General features: G+C 29.5%; 1 protein-coding gene across 1 annotated transcript; it reads right to left on the bottom strand.

The window, feature by feature from the left end:
- Window positions 1-15789: 15789 nt before the first annotated feature.
- LOTGIDRAFT_139390 (hypothetical protein) lies at window positions 15790-16245 on the bottom strand (the record flags this gene model as incomplete). The annotated part of the gene is made up of 1 exon (XM_009049427.1): window positions 15790-16245. A coding segment is annotated over one exon (456 nt), but the record flags the coding sequence as incomplete, so codon positions are not given.
- Window positions 16246-19561: the final 3316 nt, after the last annotated feature.

Here is a 19561-nt window from a genome sequence, read left to right as displayed (position 1 = left end):
AAGGATAAGTATATAACACCTCCCATAAAGTAACATTAGCCTGTATCTACCAACATACCAATACAACAAAACGTGACATATTTATATCCTTAAGGTCACATCATGACAGTTGGACTAGACAGTTACTTTATCTTATTTATTATACTAATATTGACTACTTATCACTTTTTGTTTACAAATAAATACACTAACATCACCTTTATTATTGTCACATATAGTCACTGATAAACCAGTTATTTTACTCAATGCATTTAATTGTGTTGTTTCTTAAACCCCATTTATATTGCAAAAATAAACTGTCCTGAAAACAGTTATGCTCAGAAAGGAAGAGATGAATTTTGTGTAATGTAAACATATAAACCAACTCAAAATGGACTAAGTAAATTGGTTTAATGCTAACACATGAACAGTAACTGTTCTGATAGTATCTTTCACCTTTTTCCCACAGAATTTGGTTATTATTCAGTCTCATTGTTGATAACATAATTTCAACTTCCTCAAGAATAAATACCCAGAAGTAAGTATGCTGAGAACAGTTTCCAATTGTACTAATTGACTATTGTCAGCTGCTTGAATTTACTACGATGTAAATGGGCAATTTTAATCATGGTCTGGTTGACCAACCTCCAAGCTGAATCAGTACATGTATGTTGCATTTAAAAGCATAAACAGGCAATATTTGACTTCAACAACTATCAATTTTGAACTACGTAGTTGGACTCACACATTTTTTGCCTGTCCCTCTTCACTGTTATTGTTGCCTGTCAATCATTGTTTACGAAATTTAAATTATAACCAATATGACGAATCAAGTAGGCCTATGAACAGACCTTCAGGCTATATTTTAATATAAACAATGTCTTTGATCATCCTTACAATAATCTCTGACTAGTAAACAGACAGAAGAAAAAGGGTGTGTGACCTTCAGGCTGTTTAAGGGAAGTTTGGTGCAGGGATGGAGAAAGTTTTTTGTCTGAAGCAATTATACTTCACTACATGAAAGTGCACTGTTTAAAGGGGCAGTGCACTTTTTTTGTAAAACATTTTCATTATCAAAAACGTAAATAATACCTGAAAATATTTCTAAAGTATGCCATTTATATCTATGTATCTTCTTGATCAAACTGAATTTGATTTAAAAGGGTTAATTAAAAACTGAGATTACTAATTGTTAATTAAGCAGTTCTACCTAGATTCGGTGATTGGCTTAATAATCAGGTTTTGGTGTTAAAAAATTAACGGCTGGATGTTTTTAGTTTAACCTTTCAGATACATAATTGGATACATTTCTATAGATTTTGGTGTAAAATTTGAAGCACAAAAAATTTTCAACCTACAAAAAAAGCAGGAATGTACCTTTAAATGTCGGGTGACTGTTTATTGTAGAATTAAAGCCAAACTTTTTCTAGGTTTTCCCTGGGAAGTATAGAACTTAAAGGGTTAGGTTTGCTGTAATCAGCACTTGAAGTGTTACTGGGCTTTTACTTTCATAAGTAATGTTTAAATTATCTATCTTGGTATATATAGATCTATTTGAAATGTGCTGCAATCATGTCTTGAAAGGTTTGGTTGGATGTGCTGCTCTCACTCATGAGCACAGGTCAGGTTATGTTTCTTTCATTGATATTAAAAGTGTAGATTAGTTAAAAGATTGATTTTCTTTTGGAGTACCTAACATATAACCATAGAAATAAATTGGTACTAGTGATGAGTTATATCAGAAGCTGTAAGTTACAGTATTTTGTTTTGTTGAAAGAAATAAGAGCTATGATTTAAATTTAGATAAGAATGTGGTTTGTTTAGCTATAAGAATAAAGTTTATGGTTTGTTTAAAATACCTTCAATAAACTATAAACATGGTAAATTAAAGATTGGTCACACGTGTAGAATTTAATGAGTTGGTAGGTCACTATATCAATATAGTGGCATAATCAGTACTCATCTTCATTTTGTTCAATTCTGTTAATTAATTATCAAATTCCTCAATATCCTTACTAGGATTAAGTTAACAACTTTGCATGGTTGAATTAAAATAAATGATTGTTCTGCTTTGTCAATGAAAAGGCATTGGTAATGGCTGTTCTTGGGGAAAAATTTCAGGAAGGTATTTCAAAATAGATTGGCAAAGTCACAAATGAGAATAGTTCAGCAATTATTTATGATGTTGAACTCAATTTGTTCTATGGTTAAAAAAATATAAGGATAACATAGAAGTTGTTCAGAATGTTGGTCTTGGAAAGGAACTGTTGTTCGAATGTACAGTTTCTATTGATCTGTGTGTGCAACTTCTGGGTGAAAGTCTGTAAGTCTTCAGGTCTAGATATCTAGCATGCTGCCTCTCAACATCGTCATGTATAGCTTATTTTATGCATTTAAATCACATGCATCAAAAAATTGTTGACTTTTACTGAGTTATATGTCATTTAAACAGAAGTGTCTATTATGAATTGACATGTACCGGTAAGTGGTTAAAGGTGTAATTGGTAATGTAATCAAATATCAAAAGGTATCTAAGGTTATAGTCAATCAATTCAAGAAATATGTAAAACTATGATGTGTTGTATATAGATAGATAATTGTTTATAGTTGACACCTGTTGATCTTTATCAACTATTATTACCATCTTTTATTTATCTTTTATATACAATTAATTTATACAGGTTTATATTATATACATATTTTACATATTACAAATATATACCTATTATAATATGATTAAAGGGTTCTATCTCCTTTGTATCCATATATAACAGTATTGTGCCAAAACATGCAAACTAGTACAGGCATAATATGTCCCAAATTTTGTATGTCATATATTTCTATACAAGAGATACACATGTCTCATATTACAAGCCAATTTTGTATTGTAACACTCCCTTTATCTTTAGAATATTTGTTTTATGATCAAATTTCATATTTAATATTACCTTATGGTCTAATGTGATCCATGTCAAGTGTGCCCTACTTTGGAAATTTGTCTCGAAATAACCTTACCCCAAATTTTCATCTAACCTAGAGGTTCAATCCCAACAGAACTCGAGAAGGTGCTTTTGGATTTTTCAGCCCTGTATCCTTTCTTTATTGGTGTTGTGTGAAGGGGCTGATATGGGAAAAGCATCCAGTAGATGATATGACAATTGACAATAAACTCTTTAGCTGCAGACTGTGTATGTTCATATCCTTCAACAATTGGGAAATAGGTAAAGAACTAATCTATAGCTGCCATCCTAGCAAAGTTTCCTTCACAAGAATTCACCTTATATTCATGTGAATTGTTATTGTGATATATCATGATTGACTATGTATAACTTGGCAATGCTCTTGATAGATCTCACCTGCTCATTTTCTATCTTAAGATTAGCTACTCACTGTTTTTACAATGTTTTTTTAATTTTCATTTCATTGAATATTTACGTTTTTCTGACTTACGTTTGTCAGACATATTTTTAACTTGTCATTTTTTGACTTGAGGTTGATTTAAATGTTTCATTTGGATTTACTACACATTAGCTAAAATTGTTTTGATTGAAATGGATTTTGTGAGCTTCATGGTTCACCATTTTGCATATATGTAAATGGTCTTTAGAAGTACCAAAGTAATCCTACAAATCGAGCTACAAGCTCATTCTCATGCCCCTTGCAATATCAGTAGAATCTAAGCATCAGATGATTTGGTAAATATTCCTTAAAAGGTACTCCTTGGTATTAAACTACAGGTTGGTTTCTGGTACTAGCAACTTCCGTTTTCAAAGACCTCATTAATTTTTGATCAATTCTTCAGAAGACGTTTGACATAAATTTTCACAAGATTGATTATTTTTGCAAAAAAAAAAGAAAAAGAAAATTGATGTCTACATGAGGACATGTCAGGATAGATAACAAGGAAGGGTTTGATTTATGTGCAAATTTCATGATCTATTCTAATTGAATTTGTGTTTTTATGATTCTTGATATTGATTGAAGAATCTAGATGAAATCCTATATCTTATTATTAATTCTAATTAATAACCCATTATATATCTATGGTTTCTAAAATGATAGTCCAAAACCCTGTTTCTAAAATGATAGTCCAAAACACTGTTTCTAAAATGATAGCCCAAATCCTGTTTCTAAAATGATAGTCCAAAACACATTTTCGAAAATGATAGTCCAAACCCTCTTTCTAAAATGATAGTCCAAAACACTGTTTCTAAAATGATAGTCCAAAACACTGTTTCTAAAATGATAGTCCAAAACACTGTTGACTTAAACTATACCTACTTTTGAGTTATGAAGTGTCTCAATATCGTAAAACTAACTGATTGATCTTCATCTAGCTACACAGCTTTACATGTACAGTTCCCTCCAGAACAATATTAGACAACCATCAGTTACTCTGTGGTCACACCTTATACATCTGATTGTATTTTTTACTAATTTCAAAATAAGAAAACTATTTTTTATAAGGAGTACAACTTAGGTTGACAAAGAAAGAAACAACTATATTTTACAAGGATAACAACTTAGGTTCACAGTTAAGGATCCTTTCTACCAGCTGGTCCTTGGTCAAAACTCTTGGCATTGATCTTTCTCGGATTATCCGTACCGGATTATCGACTGGAATTATGAGTAAAGATGACTTATTCAGACTTTGAAACGCTGATTGAGATCAGAACCCACAGCCAGACGTAACCAAACAAATTTAAAGAACCAACTGTCCTATAGAACCTCACAAGGATTTTTTCTTCCAGCTGGTCCTTAGCAAAATAAGGTATCACAATAAGGTAACAATTTTCAGAATTGAAATAAGAAATTTATTTTTTCTACAATATATTAAGTATTGGTAAGGTTTTCACATGTTTATTCCATTTTTTGACTACCTGTTAATGAAAGTGTGTTGGATCTTTGTTTCTGTTAGGTGTATTTAAGTCTAGATAATTATTATATACACTGTAGTGTGTTAAATAGTCAAAATATTCTTTCTGATAAAAAGAAAGTCTTTATTTTATAACAAATGTTGGAAACGTGTCTAGGAATATAACAATTGTGAAATAATTTGATAAGCTTCAAGGTATTTGTGACAATTTTTCCTCATAAAAACAAGAAAAAGGGGAGTGGACAGGATATATGTTTCTTTATTTTCAACCAAGTACTCAAATAATCGTGGCTTTCGTTGAAACTCATTTGGTCATGGTGTTTTTGTAATAGCGTTTTTTATATCAGACAAGTGGCTAACGTTAAATTGTTAAATTCGAGATGATATGACCTAATTTGTCAGGGATTATATATAAAAGGTGCAGTATACAAGATAGATATACCTTGAGGACAAATAATGAAGTTTATTTAGTTTAGTGTGTGAAGTAATGGAGTAGTGATAGGTAGTTTATATAATATGAGTGATTAGGATTCATTATACCTTGTAAAAATAAATTTGGAAATTATTTGGATATCTTTGAAATAGATGTTAACGTATATCATTTAAGTTTGTGATTGGATATTGTGATATTTAAGATTGTGTCTTTGGATATTTTAAGTTACTCTACTGGATATAAATAATGCTGATTTTATCACTAATTTGACAATGATTTGTAAGTACGCAATATTATATTTTATTCAGTAATTTTTGTTAGAAATATGTGTCCAACAAACTGTACAAGGTTTCTGATTCTTGTATCCTTGGGTAAAGAAATTGGATTATCCATCCTATAATAAAAGGATTGTACCACAGATTTCTAGTTTTTCACATTCAAAAGTCTTGTTAAAAAGCAATGGAAATGCAATCTCAATAAATCTCTGTAAATTTTATGATGCAGAATTATGTGATATATATAAGTTGTTTTCCTCTGTAAAATTTTATTCTTGTAATTCATGTTTTGGTTGTACGTGTCTAGAACACATGTCTAGAACAGTTGAAAATATTGTGTATTTACTAATTTGTCCTGATGTATTGAAAGATAAGTACATGTACATAAGATACAATAAATTTTGCTTCCTTGTGTTCTGGCTATATCTTTTGATTGTGAAAATGATTGAGGAAAATCAAGGCGGAAGTAAGGTGAAGGTTTTAAGATTTACATTCTAAAACTTTGAAAAAAATTTGAAGATGTCAGTCTTAATTTGCATAGGAAAACAGTCTTTATGTGACACTTGAAAATAGATTTATATTTTGAATGTCAGCGTCGTAGATAAAATCGTCTGTGAGTTGAATGAAAATTGTTTATCTTAAAGATGCATGTACTCTTAGAATTTCTTATTACAATATGAAGTAACTTAATTATACCATATTTGTCTTGTGAAGGTAACTTTAAACACTAATCAATGATAATATATAATGAAAGAACCCAAATTAAATTAAAGGAAAAGAATCTGAAAATTTTTTTATTTTTGAAATTTTTATTAACGGATGTGTTTAAAATGGCTGTATTTCTAGTCATTCTTAAAGTCAGAATGGAAATTATAAGTTTTTTTTTCATAATTAAGCTTATGTATGCCATCATTGAAAAATGCCCTTGGCTTGTAAAAGTTATCCTTTAATAAGAAGAGTAGAGGGAAATACTTACCACCAATTAAAGTTATAAAGTGTAAATGAGTATCTGATATTTTGATAGTACAGGACAGTAAACATTCATTAAATTTTTTATGAAGTATTTACCTTCAGATATTTACACTTATTAAGATTAGTCTGGTATTTACTAAAATGACAAATAAATAACATAATAAATATAAATAGTGAACCATAACACAAAGCTTTATAATAACTGACTTTTTTTTATAACATGTAATACAGTCATAGTTAATCAGATAAAATAGATATTATTTATACAGATATATATAGTGTATCATGTGTTGGGAGGGTTAACTCCACTTGACTTACTACTAGGGTATTATGCAATTACGCATAACTTTGTGCATAGCAGTATGAGCATTAGAACCCGATTGTATAATATGTTATAATGAATACAAATTCAAACATGTAGACATATTTGCAATTACATGATTAGACATAATTTGCATATTTAAACAGTTAAAACTAAAAAAAGGTCCAGAAATTTTTTCACAACTTAAAAATTAGTTTTAATTTCTAACTGCAGAAACTTTATATTTTATTTTTCTATCTTTTGTGTCATCACAATTATCTAAATAACATATAGAGTTGAAACATTTTTCACTTTTCAATCAAAGATGAAAGATTTAAGTAGATTGTTTGATGGTAATTCCTCATGTAAGTGTCATATTTGCGGAAAAAATACAAAGGAATTTATATTTCACCATGGGTATTTTTGGCTCATTTGTCTATTAAGAACTCCTATCAAATATTTGTATTATTTATAGCATCAACATGTGCTAAAGTAAATAATCATCACAATTATGTTATTTTGATGGATGACAGAATAACTTTCTTCAAAATTGTTTTTTGAACAATCTATTTTATATTGTTTAAATATTTATGTTGAATGTTTTGATTTATGTTGTTGACTTTTGATTCTGTTATTTGCTGGTGCACAGTCAACTTGCTTAGTTATTTATTTCCATCCAGGATAATTTTTTTGTCTTATTTCTTGCCTTCTGCATTTCAACCCAGGATAATTTTTGTCTCATTTCTTGCCTTCTTCATTTCAACCCAGGATGAATTTTTGTCTCATTTCTTGCCTTCTTCATTTCAATCCATGATGATTTTTTCATTTCAATCTAGGATAATTTTTTGTCTCATTTCTTGCCTTCTTCATTTCAATCAAGGATAATTTTTTGTCTCATTTCTTGCCTTCTGCATTTCAATCCAGGATAATTTTTTGTCTCATTTCTTGCCTTCTTCATTTCAATCTGGGATAATTTTTTGTCTCATTTCTCGCCTTTTTCATTTCAATCCAGGATAATTTTTTGTCTCATTTCTTGCCTTCTTCATTTCAATCTAGGATAATTTTTTGTCTCATTTCTCGCCTTTTTCATTTCAATCCAGGATAATTTTTTGTCTCATTTCTCGCTTTCTTTATTATTTTTGTTGGCTTTTGGAATTTGACTTGTTGATAGGGATACTTAGTTTTCTCCTAGTGATTGTGGTTTATACAAATGAGTTAGTGTTAGGATGTTACGAGAATAGAATTGCCATAAAAAGCACCAACCTAGGTCATGAAGTTAGAACTAAATATTTTTAAGTGTTGTTAAATTTAGTTCAGTTGATTTATTCCTTTTACATTGTTCTTTATTCAAGTATTTTACAAATACTGGTACTTAGGCTTAGTACATTCAAGACAGTTATGTGCACTGAATTACCCAACGTAGTAGACTAAATACATACGTACTGGTTGACCTTATATTAATTATAGATAATTGAACAATTGCATTGTAAATATATAAATAACACAGTTAAATATTTACATTTACATTTTTGTCTGTAGGATGTGGTATAATTATCATTGTTATCTTAAAATTGTTTGAACTGAACAGTTATCCATCTGAACAACAAAACTATTCATCAGAACAACAAAACTACCCATCTGATAACAAAATTATCCATCTGAACAACAAAACTATTCATTTGATCAGGAAAATTACCAATCTGAACAACTATATTATCCATCTGAACTACAAAATTATCATTTTAATTCTAAAGCATCTTTCTTACATTTACCGATCAGAATAACCATAATTATTCATCTGAACAAAAAGAAAAAGGTTTTAACTTCAAAATTATCTCTGTAGATAGCTAGATATTTGATAAAGAAATGCAGAGGGTAAAAAATAATTCAAAACCCAGTGCCTGTGGGGTGGTATCCAATCCAATCCAATGTGAACTTTGTGATGTGCTTCTGACCTCAGCTGAGATCTTTTAGGAACATCCATCATAGTGGAGAAAAATAATGTCAACTAGTCATTTCCTCTAAAGCCTAGGTCAATTAAATAGTTTATATATAATTATTAAAAAGTTAAAATGTTATTGAGGACATGTTGTCTATCTGTGTAAAATAACCTATAAATAATTACAACTTGTCATAACATAAGGTCCAATGTAATTTTTTTCTCACCATAGATATGTCATGGCTAATGTTTTATGTCACATACAGAAATCAGATTGTCCTGTGCATGTGGAAATTAGAATAAGGTCAAAGTTCACATGGTTATTCTCAAAATAAACCATATGTAAAATAAGTCTTTGTATTTGAACAATGGTGCTTGTGTTTTATAAAATAATTTGAAGAGTTCTTCATTTGAGGTGAGAAAATCGTGAATCATCAATGACACTAGTGTTAGTGATCTTTTGTATTGAAGATTGCCATAATTAATTTTACAGATTTCTTGTTATTTGTAATACATATATCAAATAAACATTACTAGCCATGTGAAATCTTCAATTCAAATGCTGAATTTTTCCTATAAGCCCAATAAGATGTAGGTTTTTTATCACCATCATTACTTATAGAATGCTATTTATTTGCAGTTATCACCATATTGTGTCATTGTTAGTCTTAACTGCCTTAACTGCCTTAACTTTTATTTGCATGTAACTGATCTGGATTAAGATCTGGAAATTGATACAGATATCTGCTATATCCCTTTAAATTATTGTTTTCCTCCCATATTACTCTCTTAAATATTTGTCTCATCAAAACTATGTCAAGTACTTTCCTTCATAATAATCCCCACAAAAAATTATTCAATTCAAATTGAGGACAAATACAGTCTTATATGATTTGAATAGATATTGAATAAGTATTGAATAGATAAAGTATAGAAATATTCATCTGTGTTATTCAATATTGACATAATAAATTCAGTTCATAGTGAAGGCTTCATTTCAATGCTACGAAATGAAATTTTGTGGTCACTCAAATTATTTGAGATTGGCATAAGAATATTTTCAATTAAATTAAATATTTTCTACACTTTGTAAATATAGAACATACATCGTTTATATGTAAACTTGAGTAGACAATTTCAGAATAATTGTTCAAATGTTTCTTATGTATTCCTACTCTGCATTAAACTGACTCAAATAGAATCATAGTGCTTTATCAGTTCATAACTGTAATGACATTATATCTTTGTACAATATTTTAGTGCAAACCAGCCTTTGTAGAGATAATAGGGAGTGTAAAGGGGTTTGAAGTGCTATTCAATATTAATTCAAAGGAGTGAGGTTAATCCCTTGCCTCAAAAATTTACTGATTGTGCATATATTTGCATATATTGTCTTCATTTTACTATATATACTACTTTGTTATTATGTGTGGCATGCAAACTGTCACCAACTCCCTTAAAGGTATGAAAATTACATGTAATGTAAAGTGCCTTGATTTATTAGATTTGTAATCAATTTCTATCAAAATCCAAAGTAAAAAGAAATAAAATAAAAGTCAATTGTCAAAACTTTTCAAAACTGGCATGGTCAGACTCCCAAATAAAAAAACCAGAATGCTTTGTTAATGTTTCGAATGTACTTTAATTCTAATGTAAAATTTTTAATTAGTGATAAGTTTGTCTGCTGAATGTTATTATTATAAATTATATCTGAAAGTCGGTTTTCTTCAGTCACGTATTACTAGCATGTTAAATTTTACCCTTAAGACATTTTATGTCATTTAATAAAAGATTGTATAGAAATCTGTGGGATTGAATTAGATTTAAAGGGACATTCCGTAAAACATTTTCATTATCAAAAACGTCAAAAAATATAACTGAAAATATTTCTAAAGGTATGCTATTTTTAAAAGGGTTAAATAAAAATGGAGAGTAATGATTTTGAATTAAACAGTTTGATCTAGTTTTTGGCATTTGGCTTGATATTATTAGTTAATTTCAAAAAATTGAAATGTCACTTTAAAAGTCTATGTTAACAAATATTATTAGGAAGTAGGACTTCATGTATAAATTCAATTAATACTTGTAATTTCTAATGGCTTTATTAGTGTTTGAGTCAGAATAGATATGTAAGTACTTAATGGCCTAAAACATTAAATGGTCAACCACCCATCATTCCATTTTGATTTATTGTTGACATAAGCCCAATAACTTTTGTTACTTTCAGAATGATTTTTTCTGGAAATGCATGTGAATAGTATGGGACAGAGGTGACATGCACTAAATTTTCCCATATCCGTGAATTATTAGTTTCTTTGATTAGAAGTGAAAATGGTGTCTATGGTATATAATTCAATGGACTTCTCAGGGTTATTGTTGAATCATAATTTATTTTATAAATGTCTAGACAGACACATGAAATATAGCTATTGTGTTGGAATAAAAGATAGTTGAAGAATAAATTTAATTTACACCATTTATAGTACAGTAGGTGACTACTAAGTATTAGAATACCACAGCCAGTGTTTTCGACAGTGTTGTGTACGTGTCAACTCAGAACAATCCCTACCAAAACTTAGTACTATTTCAATTTTGAAACTCATGTTTCATCTTAATTGACACATTTCTACTCTTAACAAATGACACTATTTAACTTCATTTTTAGAGAATTACATAGGTGATATTTCCTTCTCTTAAAAACAAGTCTCAATCTTCCGTGTTAGTAAGTAAATAAGTATGTATATTGCACCCTGCATTTAAAACTGTGAGGTAAATAATAATGTTTACAACTTTGTGTAAAGACAGAGCAGTATAAATCTAAGGTATATATTTCTAACACCTGTAGAAAGAAGTTTAAGAGAATAGTTTATGTGATATTAAGGAGATTGAAATCTGTATATAGAGAGAGATTTATGATACTGTTAAGATATTAAAGGTGTAGCATGTCTTTTATCACTCAGGTAAGATACACTTCTGCTTTCACTGTATTTTAAGGTCAAGAAATTGAGATAATGCAGGTTAAGAGGATTGTCTTGTAATTTCATTCATATAAAATAACATAATCATTTAACTACTAGATATATGACATAAGGTCATGATGGATATTTTGAAAAAAAATAAGCTTTGTGATTGGGAGAGATCTGTAAATTTTTGATGATATCAAATATCAGTGCTGAATCATTTTGATAAGATTAGCTTTAACTTTGTGATAAGATCAGAGCTAGAACTTTCTGATGAGATCATGATCAGAGCGAAAACTTTCTGATGAGATCATGGATAAGACAGATGAAACTTTGTGATAAGATCAGTGCAGCTACTTTGTGATTAGATCAGAGCTGACACTTTGTGATCAGATCAAAGCTGAAACTTTGTGATAAGATCAGAGACAGAATTTTTTGATAAGAAAGCTTGTTTTTAGATGAAAGTTTGTGATAGGATTGAAACATTTTGATTATATCAGAGTTGAAATTGTTTTAAAGATCAGAGCTGAAATTTTTTTAACGATCAGAGCTCAAATTGAGTGACAAGATCAGTAGTTGAAACACTGTTATATGTTCAGATCTGCTGCTTTGAGCTAATATTTGACCAGATTTGATAATGCTTTTAGTTAGCTTGCCAGGAGAGATATTACAGTGATCAATATAGGATTAGTATACCAATTCAATTTGGCATTTTTAGCTATGTTGTCTCTTTAAAAGGTAATCTAAGAGTGGATGATATGCAATGATAGCTGTGCTTTATAAATGAAAGACTTCTTAGAGCGAAAAGTGGTAAAGAAATTATCTTGTAGACTTCAAACATTATTTTTGTCTAAATATTTCCAGTTTTTTTAGATGGAAGAGAATATAAACATAAGAATGTTTGTGATGATTTATCTGTGATGGTATTTTGAAATGTAAAAACTAACTGAATAAAATGTAAATATCATTAAGTTTACAATGTTAAAACTATCACACTTTCATATGTCACATTGACATCTTATCAAATACTTTCTCAACTTAATATGTACATCAAGATTATTATCTCTTGTATTTTACCTTGAATTTATTTCATCATCCCATGCTGATTCAAATTACATCATCCCATGCTGATACAAATTACATCATCCCATGCTGATACAGATTACATCTTGCTATGGTGTCTGAAGATCGCATAGCATGAAACTCTGAGTAACAACATGATTCAAGTTTAAATATTTCTCTATCTCTCTACAAGTGATGTTTAGAGCACTATTTTAACAGTGAGAATTTTTTATTATCATCCCATGCTGATACAAATTACATCATCCCATGTTGATTTAAATTACATCATCCCATGCTGATTTAAATTACATCATCCCATGCTGATACAAATTACATCATCCCATGCCGATACAAATTACATCATCCCATGCTGATACAAATTACATCATCCCATGCTGTTTCAAATTACATCATCCCATGCCGATACAAATTATATCATCCCATGCTGTTTCAAATTACATCATCCCACGCCGAAACAAATTACATCATCCCATGCTGATATTCAGAATTCCTGTTAGGTATTCAGTTAGGTTTTACTAGATCATAATAATTTGCATACCCCATTTTCATACCTCACAAGTTTCTGAAACTTAGAGAATGTTCTAGAATGTGATGGAAAATTATTTTAACTAGTTAGTAATTCATTTAAGGATACCAATTATGTATGGTAATTACATGGAAATAACACACAAATGAAATTCACAGGCATATCGATCAAATCTCTTCCTCTTCCTCAAATTTTCAAATCACTTCCAAAGCCATTTCTAAACCTTTAAATGTAATATAAAGGTTGAGTTGTAATATTAAAGCCTTTTTAAGTGAAGGAGGAGATTCAAAATGGGTGTAAACTATTTTCATGTCTGTTATTTCCCTGTTTCATATGACCAATTGGGCTCTTATAATTGAGTTCCTGCTATTGTGTATATGGAATTAGACTTTCTTTAAAGAGGATTAAGAAATTTCTTCAAATTTAATTAAATTTTAATCTTGGATTAAATAAAGGTGTCTAAAATAAGATAGATAATTTGTTTTGATTTCAAAATTAGGGGATTACCAGTTTTAAATCACATTGTCAATAATGTTTGATCTATATCAAGATTTAGATAAATAGTTATATATAGGACAATCTTTAAGTGATAATTGGATTTTAGCTAAACAAATAGATAAAACTTATTGCATCAGACTGGAGATAAATATTTGATTTCCATTACCTAAGAATTGGACTATAAAAATAAAGGACTAGATACCTGTATACAGGATATACAATAGATCTCTAAAAACCAGATGAAAAGATCAATGAATTTGACCACCCATTAATTACCCTCAATGGTCAGTAATAGAAATCAATAATAAACCATATGTCCAGTATTAAAGGATTAATAGATATAAGTAGGGACCTGGTGGATAGTGGTTAGTTTCATCATTTGACCACTCTTTGATACACGTAGTTGGCAACTTTTTGACAGTTTGAATTGATATGCAGATGGAATTTTAAATGAATTTATTTATATTGAAATCTCTTGTTAGTTTATATATTATGTGCTTTTGAGTTTGATTTGATGTCAAATACCAATAGTGTTACAGTACTGAAATCTAAATATGCTGTCCAATGAATATGTACAATTGCTACTTAAGTAAAATATCTGGATTGCTAATCAACATTGTGTACAGTTGGTTCTATATACAACATAGAAACTTTGATACAGTGATTTTTGGAAAGTTGTCAACTAATGGACAGTGATGCTTCATTGACACAAAGAGTGCTGTTTATTAAGTGTATTGAAAACGTAAAAGAATGTTTCACTGGTCTTCAATTTTGTAATGATTGATCCTTTCTACTCTTTGGAATTATCTCAACTTAGACTTCAAAAGTTTTGTGTTGTTAAACCACTTTTTACAGCTGTTCAGCATTCGGATGTAATTTTTCCACATCATATATGTTTCAACCACAAGATTTGTAATTTTTGGTAATTACATGATGTGAGAGTGAAAATTACAATTATGATTTAAAACTGAACATCAAAGAAGATTGGTATTTTCAGATACTGTATGTTATGTAATTGGAAATTTCCACAAGGTTTATATGACTTTCTTTACATTGGCAATACTTGACATTGACAGTAGGATATTTTAAGAAACATCATTAGTCTGACATTAGTGATTGGTTGTGAGATTGTAATTAACTCAATTTAAACACAATTCAATATCCTTGCCAGACCTGATTTCAATGTAGCATGATACCTGTTTTCAAAACGATGTTAGTGTGGTAATTGAATCTAATGTGTATTATTAAAAGTTATAGTGTAGAATAGAGGCTCACAAAAGAGGCTGAAAATGACGCTAGAAGAAAAAATCAAGGTGATAATATTTTTTTTCTCTGTTTAACTTCGGACATGTTTTTAGAAAAAAATATTAGGGTTTCTAATTTTGATTTAAGGAGATGATTTTATGTTCAATTATTGTTTTTGAATTATGCAGGCTACATGCAATGCAAAACTAACATGTATAGTTGACAAACCCAGGTGCAAAGTGATCTAAACTGTTCTTAAGATCTGAGCATTTCATTCCTCTAGTGGCATTCTGATATCGTATCAGATCATGAGTTTCTGGTATTAGAAGGTGTCTATCTGGAAATTCCTAGAATTTGATGAAGTGTTGACAGATTTGATTATACATTTATAACTTTCCTTAATTTCTTTCAAATTCTTGAAAACATGCCAAATGAGATATATCAATGAGTTATGTAAACATATTAATTAACAAATTTATAAAAAAATATAATGGTTTAAAGTTGACGATCAAGGATGGTTTGGCTGTATCAAGGCTGTTGAATTGACCACCAATAAGGCTGGTTGTGGTAACAAATACTGATCCAGCTGTTGAATATGTAACAGATAAAGCTGTTGATTTGGAAAACAGTAATTTGCCATATCAAATATTGCTATTATTATAGATCTAACAATGTGGCTTTTTCAGTACGCATCTTGTATCTCTAAAGCATTTGATTGTGCTGTATCAATAAAGCTGTATGTTGATTTGGCTGTATCAATAAAGCTGAATGTTGATTTGGATATATCAGTAAAGCTGTATGTTGATTTGGCTGTATCAATAAAGCTGAATGTTGATTTGGATATATCAGTAAAGCTGTATGTTGATTTGGCTGTATCAATAAAGCTGAATGTTGATTTGGATATATCAGTAAAGCTGTATGTTGATTTGGCTGTATCAATAAAGCTGAATGTTGATTTGGATATATCAATAAAGCTGTATGTTGATTTGGCTGTATCAATAAAGCTGAATGTTGATTTGGCTGTATCATTAAAGCTGTATGTTGACTTGGCTGTATCAGTAAAGCTGTATGTTGATTTGGATATATCAATAAAGCTGTATGTTGATTTGGATAAATCAATAAAGCTGTTAGTTTATTTTGCTGTTTTAAAACTGTTGATTAGGTTTGCTAGTATATGTCCTGTAATGAAATGATGCTGGTATCTAGAGTACTATATAGTCAATATAATTAGTATGTAATTTGTCAGTAGAATGATTAGTTAGATCTATCAACTATAACTACTATCTACTGGTAATATAATTACCTATACATGCTAATTATTATCATTATTGACTTTTATCTTATTACATTCTCTTTGATATACAATATGTTCTTTTTAGCATGATGATACTGCTCTTTCCTCCACCACCTCACAAAGGATGACTTTGGCATACCACTCATCTGATTGTTCAATCACGAAAATCAATTTTATTTTTATTTTATCAATTCTATCACCATTAAATCTTTAATTTTTGAGAAAAAAGGACATCAGGTACTTGCTTTTAACTTGATGAACCCAGGCAGCTTATAGAGTTTTATCTTATCACATTTTTCTTGGTATCCAAGGTGTTCTTTCAAACATAATATTATGTAGGCAAACTGCTTTTTTTCCTGAGTATGCTAGGTTTTTGTTGTTAATCTGATAATCCCTACTTGTGCAAAGTTGTAAACTTATAGACTTTTATCTTATTACATTCTTCTTTTCATCTGAAATGCAGCGAAGTAAGTTAACACTTATCATTCATTTAAGATAATTGCATCTCAATTGTAAACTGTCAATTTTGATTTGTTTGTGTATTTCAGATGTTAAGTAACATAGCAAATGATTTGGATCTTCTGCTGACAGATATATGTCATTTATATCCCTATCAAGACGGTACAGGTGAAAAAAACTATATTCAATATTCATCAAGTGGCAGTGAAAACATACCAGAGGGACCTGTAGCTTGTTACCATCAAGAAGAAATTAAACATGCTAATCTTGTCAGGTATGCATTAATTTAATTTACTCTGTAAAATTCTTTTGAAAGTGAAGAATTTTAAAACAATCCCATAGATATTTTCAGTTCAGTTTATAAGTTCTTCATGGTTGTTAGATAAATAATGTGTTATTGATGTAAGTATTTGAAGATATGCAAGACATATCTTTATTAAAAAGTTTTCAATTTGAGACACCCAAAGCTTCTATTTCTAATAGTTAGTTTTTTAAATCCTCTATACTTCCAATTAATCACAGCAATCATGGAGATGCATCCTATCAGTCATTTAAACTGAGACTGCTGACAATTTCTGCAGATCCAAATGTCATATTGGGTTAACAGGAAATCAAAAAGTTGCCAATAGAAGCTCTTACAAGCCCTTTACAATCACGAGTATAAGACCATTAATTTAAATGATAGATGGAAACGGGTTGCTTTTCTTCTTGGTAAATACAGCTTGTGCCTTACTTTGCACCAAGAAGGCAATAATAATTGTTAGAAAATGATAATAAACATGTTTAAATACCTGCTAGAATGAGTCTTGATATCAGACATAAAACCTGTATTTTATCTTGTAAATTGATCATATTATCATGCCAACATGAATAAATATCATACTAGTTTTTACATACTGTACAATTAAGATGTTTTTACCTGTACAGACATCATACTTCCTACAATTAACCAGATTCTTCTTGACACCTTCATGATACCTTAACATAATGATTGTCAACTGTCTTTTTTATGCCTTCCAAACATAGTTTTTATACGCCCATATGAATATCGTGGGTGAGCGCTTGAAACCTCGTATGACGATATATGACGCGGAGAAAAACGTAAAAAAAATATTTGTAAGCTTATTTTGTTAAAATCTTTTTTATTATTTTTTTTTACTGCTATACGTGGTTTTTATTCTTTGAAAATTTAAACCTAGTATAACAATTTGAGTACACCAAACTATTCAACCAATAACTAGCAACCAATAATAAATAATAGTACAGTATAAGAGGTTTTCGTATACATTGATAAGATAATGGTGAAGTTTGAATTTGACTATTATTCAATAAATGGTTTTTAAGTTATTGCCCTTGACTTAGTAAAATGGTGTCCGTGCTGACATGGAATAAGTATACAGTTGATGTCCTGTATGCTTGGTATACTGTGTATTGAAAGATTGGTTTATGCTGTTGTCTTGAGAAGCAGAAAAGTAGGACTTGTGTTCAATTCATTAAACGAATTTAAGAATTTTGTTATGGCATAGTTTTGAAATATCTTAGATGTATCTAAGTGTTCCTAGTTCTATTTGAAATCTTTAGATTTCAAAAAGTAAATGTGATTAGAGGAACTTAATTCTTGGCAAATTGTTTCTCATTAGAAATTGGCATAAACATTCTTCAAGTCTGCCAAAATCAAGGGTTAATTACCCAAAATCTTTGGTGTCTAATTGCTCAATAATTAAGGTGAAAAAGTATTGTTTACAGCGAAAACTTCTGGATTTCTAAGCAACAATTACAAAACATAGGCTATATAATTTATTGTGATCTGCCATCTAATTTAAACCATATCATATATTTATAAAATTGATGAACTCTATGGATGTATGTAAGATATGAGATTCTCAGAAAGGGTATGGATTTGCTAATAAACTTAATCAGATTGTCATGATTTCAATACAAAAGAATTTTTTCATTTGAGTAAAGTAAACTAGTTTGAACTGTTGGTAAATTAATTTGGACTGTCAGTGGTTTAGATAAGCCAAATATGATTTATTATTTTACAAATCTTTCTAGTCAAGTTATTATGGAACTAAGATTTCTTGAAATCATAGAAATATCTGCTCCAGGGATTACTTATTTAATTAACTAAGTTTTTGATTTCATGGTGTTTGATAAATTGAATGATGACATAAAGTCATTCAACAATTTTTATCAAACTATGTTACCAAATTACATCAAGAGATATTGCCAAACTCAAAAATTTAATCAAACTATGATATCAAAACTACATCAAAAGGTATTGTCAAACTCAAAAATTTTAATCAAAATATGCTACCAAACTACATCAAATATATTTTATCAAACTAATTCAACATATGTCATATTATCAAACTATATTATCAAACTATATTATTCTATATTATCATTATATTTATACTATTGTAGTTGTGTAAATGAATTGAGTTTAAGTGATAATGAATCAACAAGTGATAGTGGACATGATGAAGATCTTCACCCCAGTATCTCACCTCAACAGGACATGAATTCATTTAATGATACAGGACAGGTAGGTAATATTTTTATAAAACTAATTGTAGCTTACTTTGTTCATATGCCTATCTGTATATATATATATATCACTCTGATGAAGATTTTGTATGGGCAAAACAGGTGTCTTCATCATAAAATTATCTCCAGTCAAGTCACTCTTTGATTAGTTTTGGAGTTTGCTGAAATGCA

The sequence above is a fragment of the Lottia gigantea genome, assembly GCF_000327385.1.
Source record: "Lottia gigantea unplaced genomic scaffold LOTGIsca_136, whole genome shotgun sequence".
Lineage (NCBI taxonomy): Eukaryota > Metazoa > Mollusca > Gastropoda > Lottiidae > Lottia > Lottia gigantea.
This window is presented reverse-complemented; position numbering and strand designations above follow the sequence as displayed.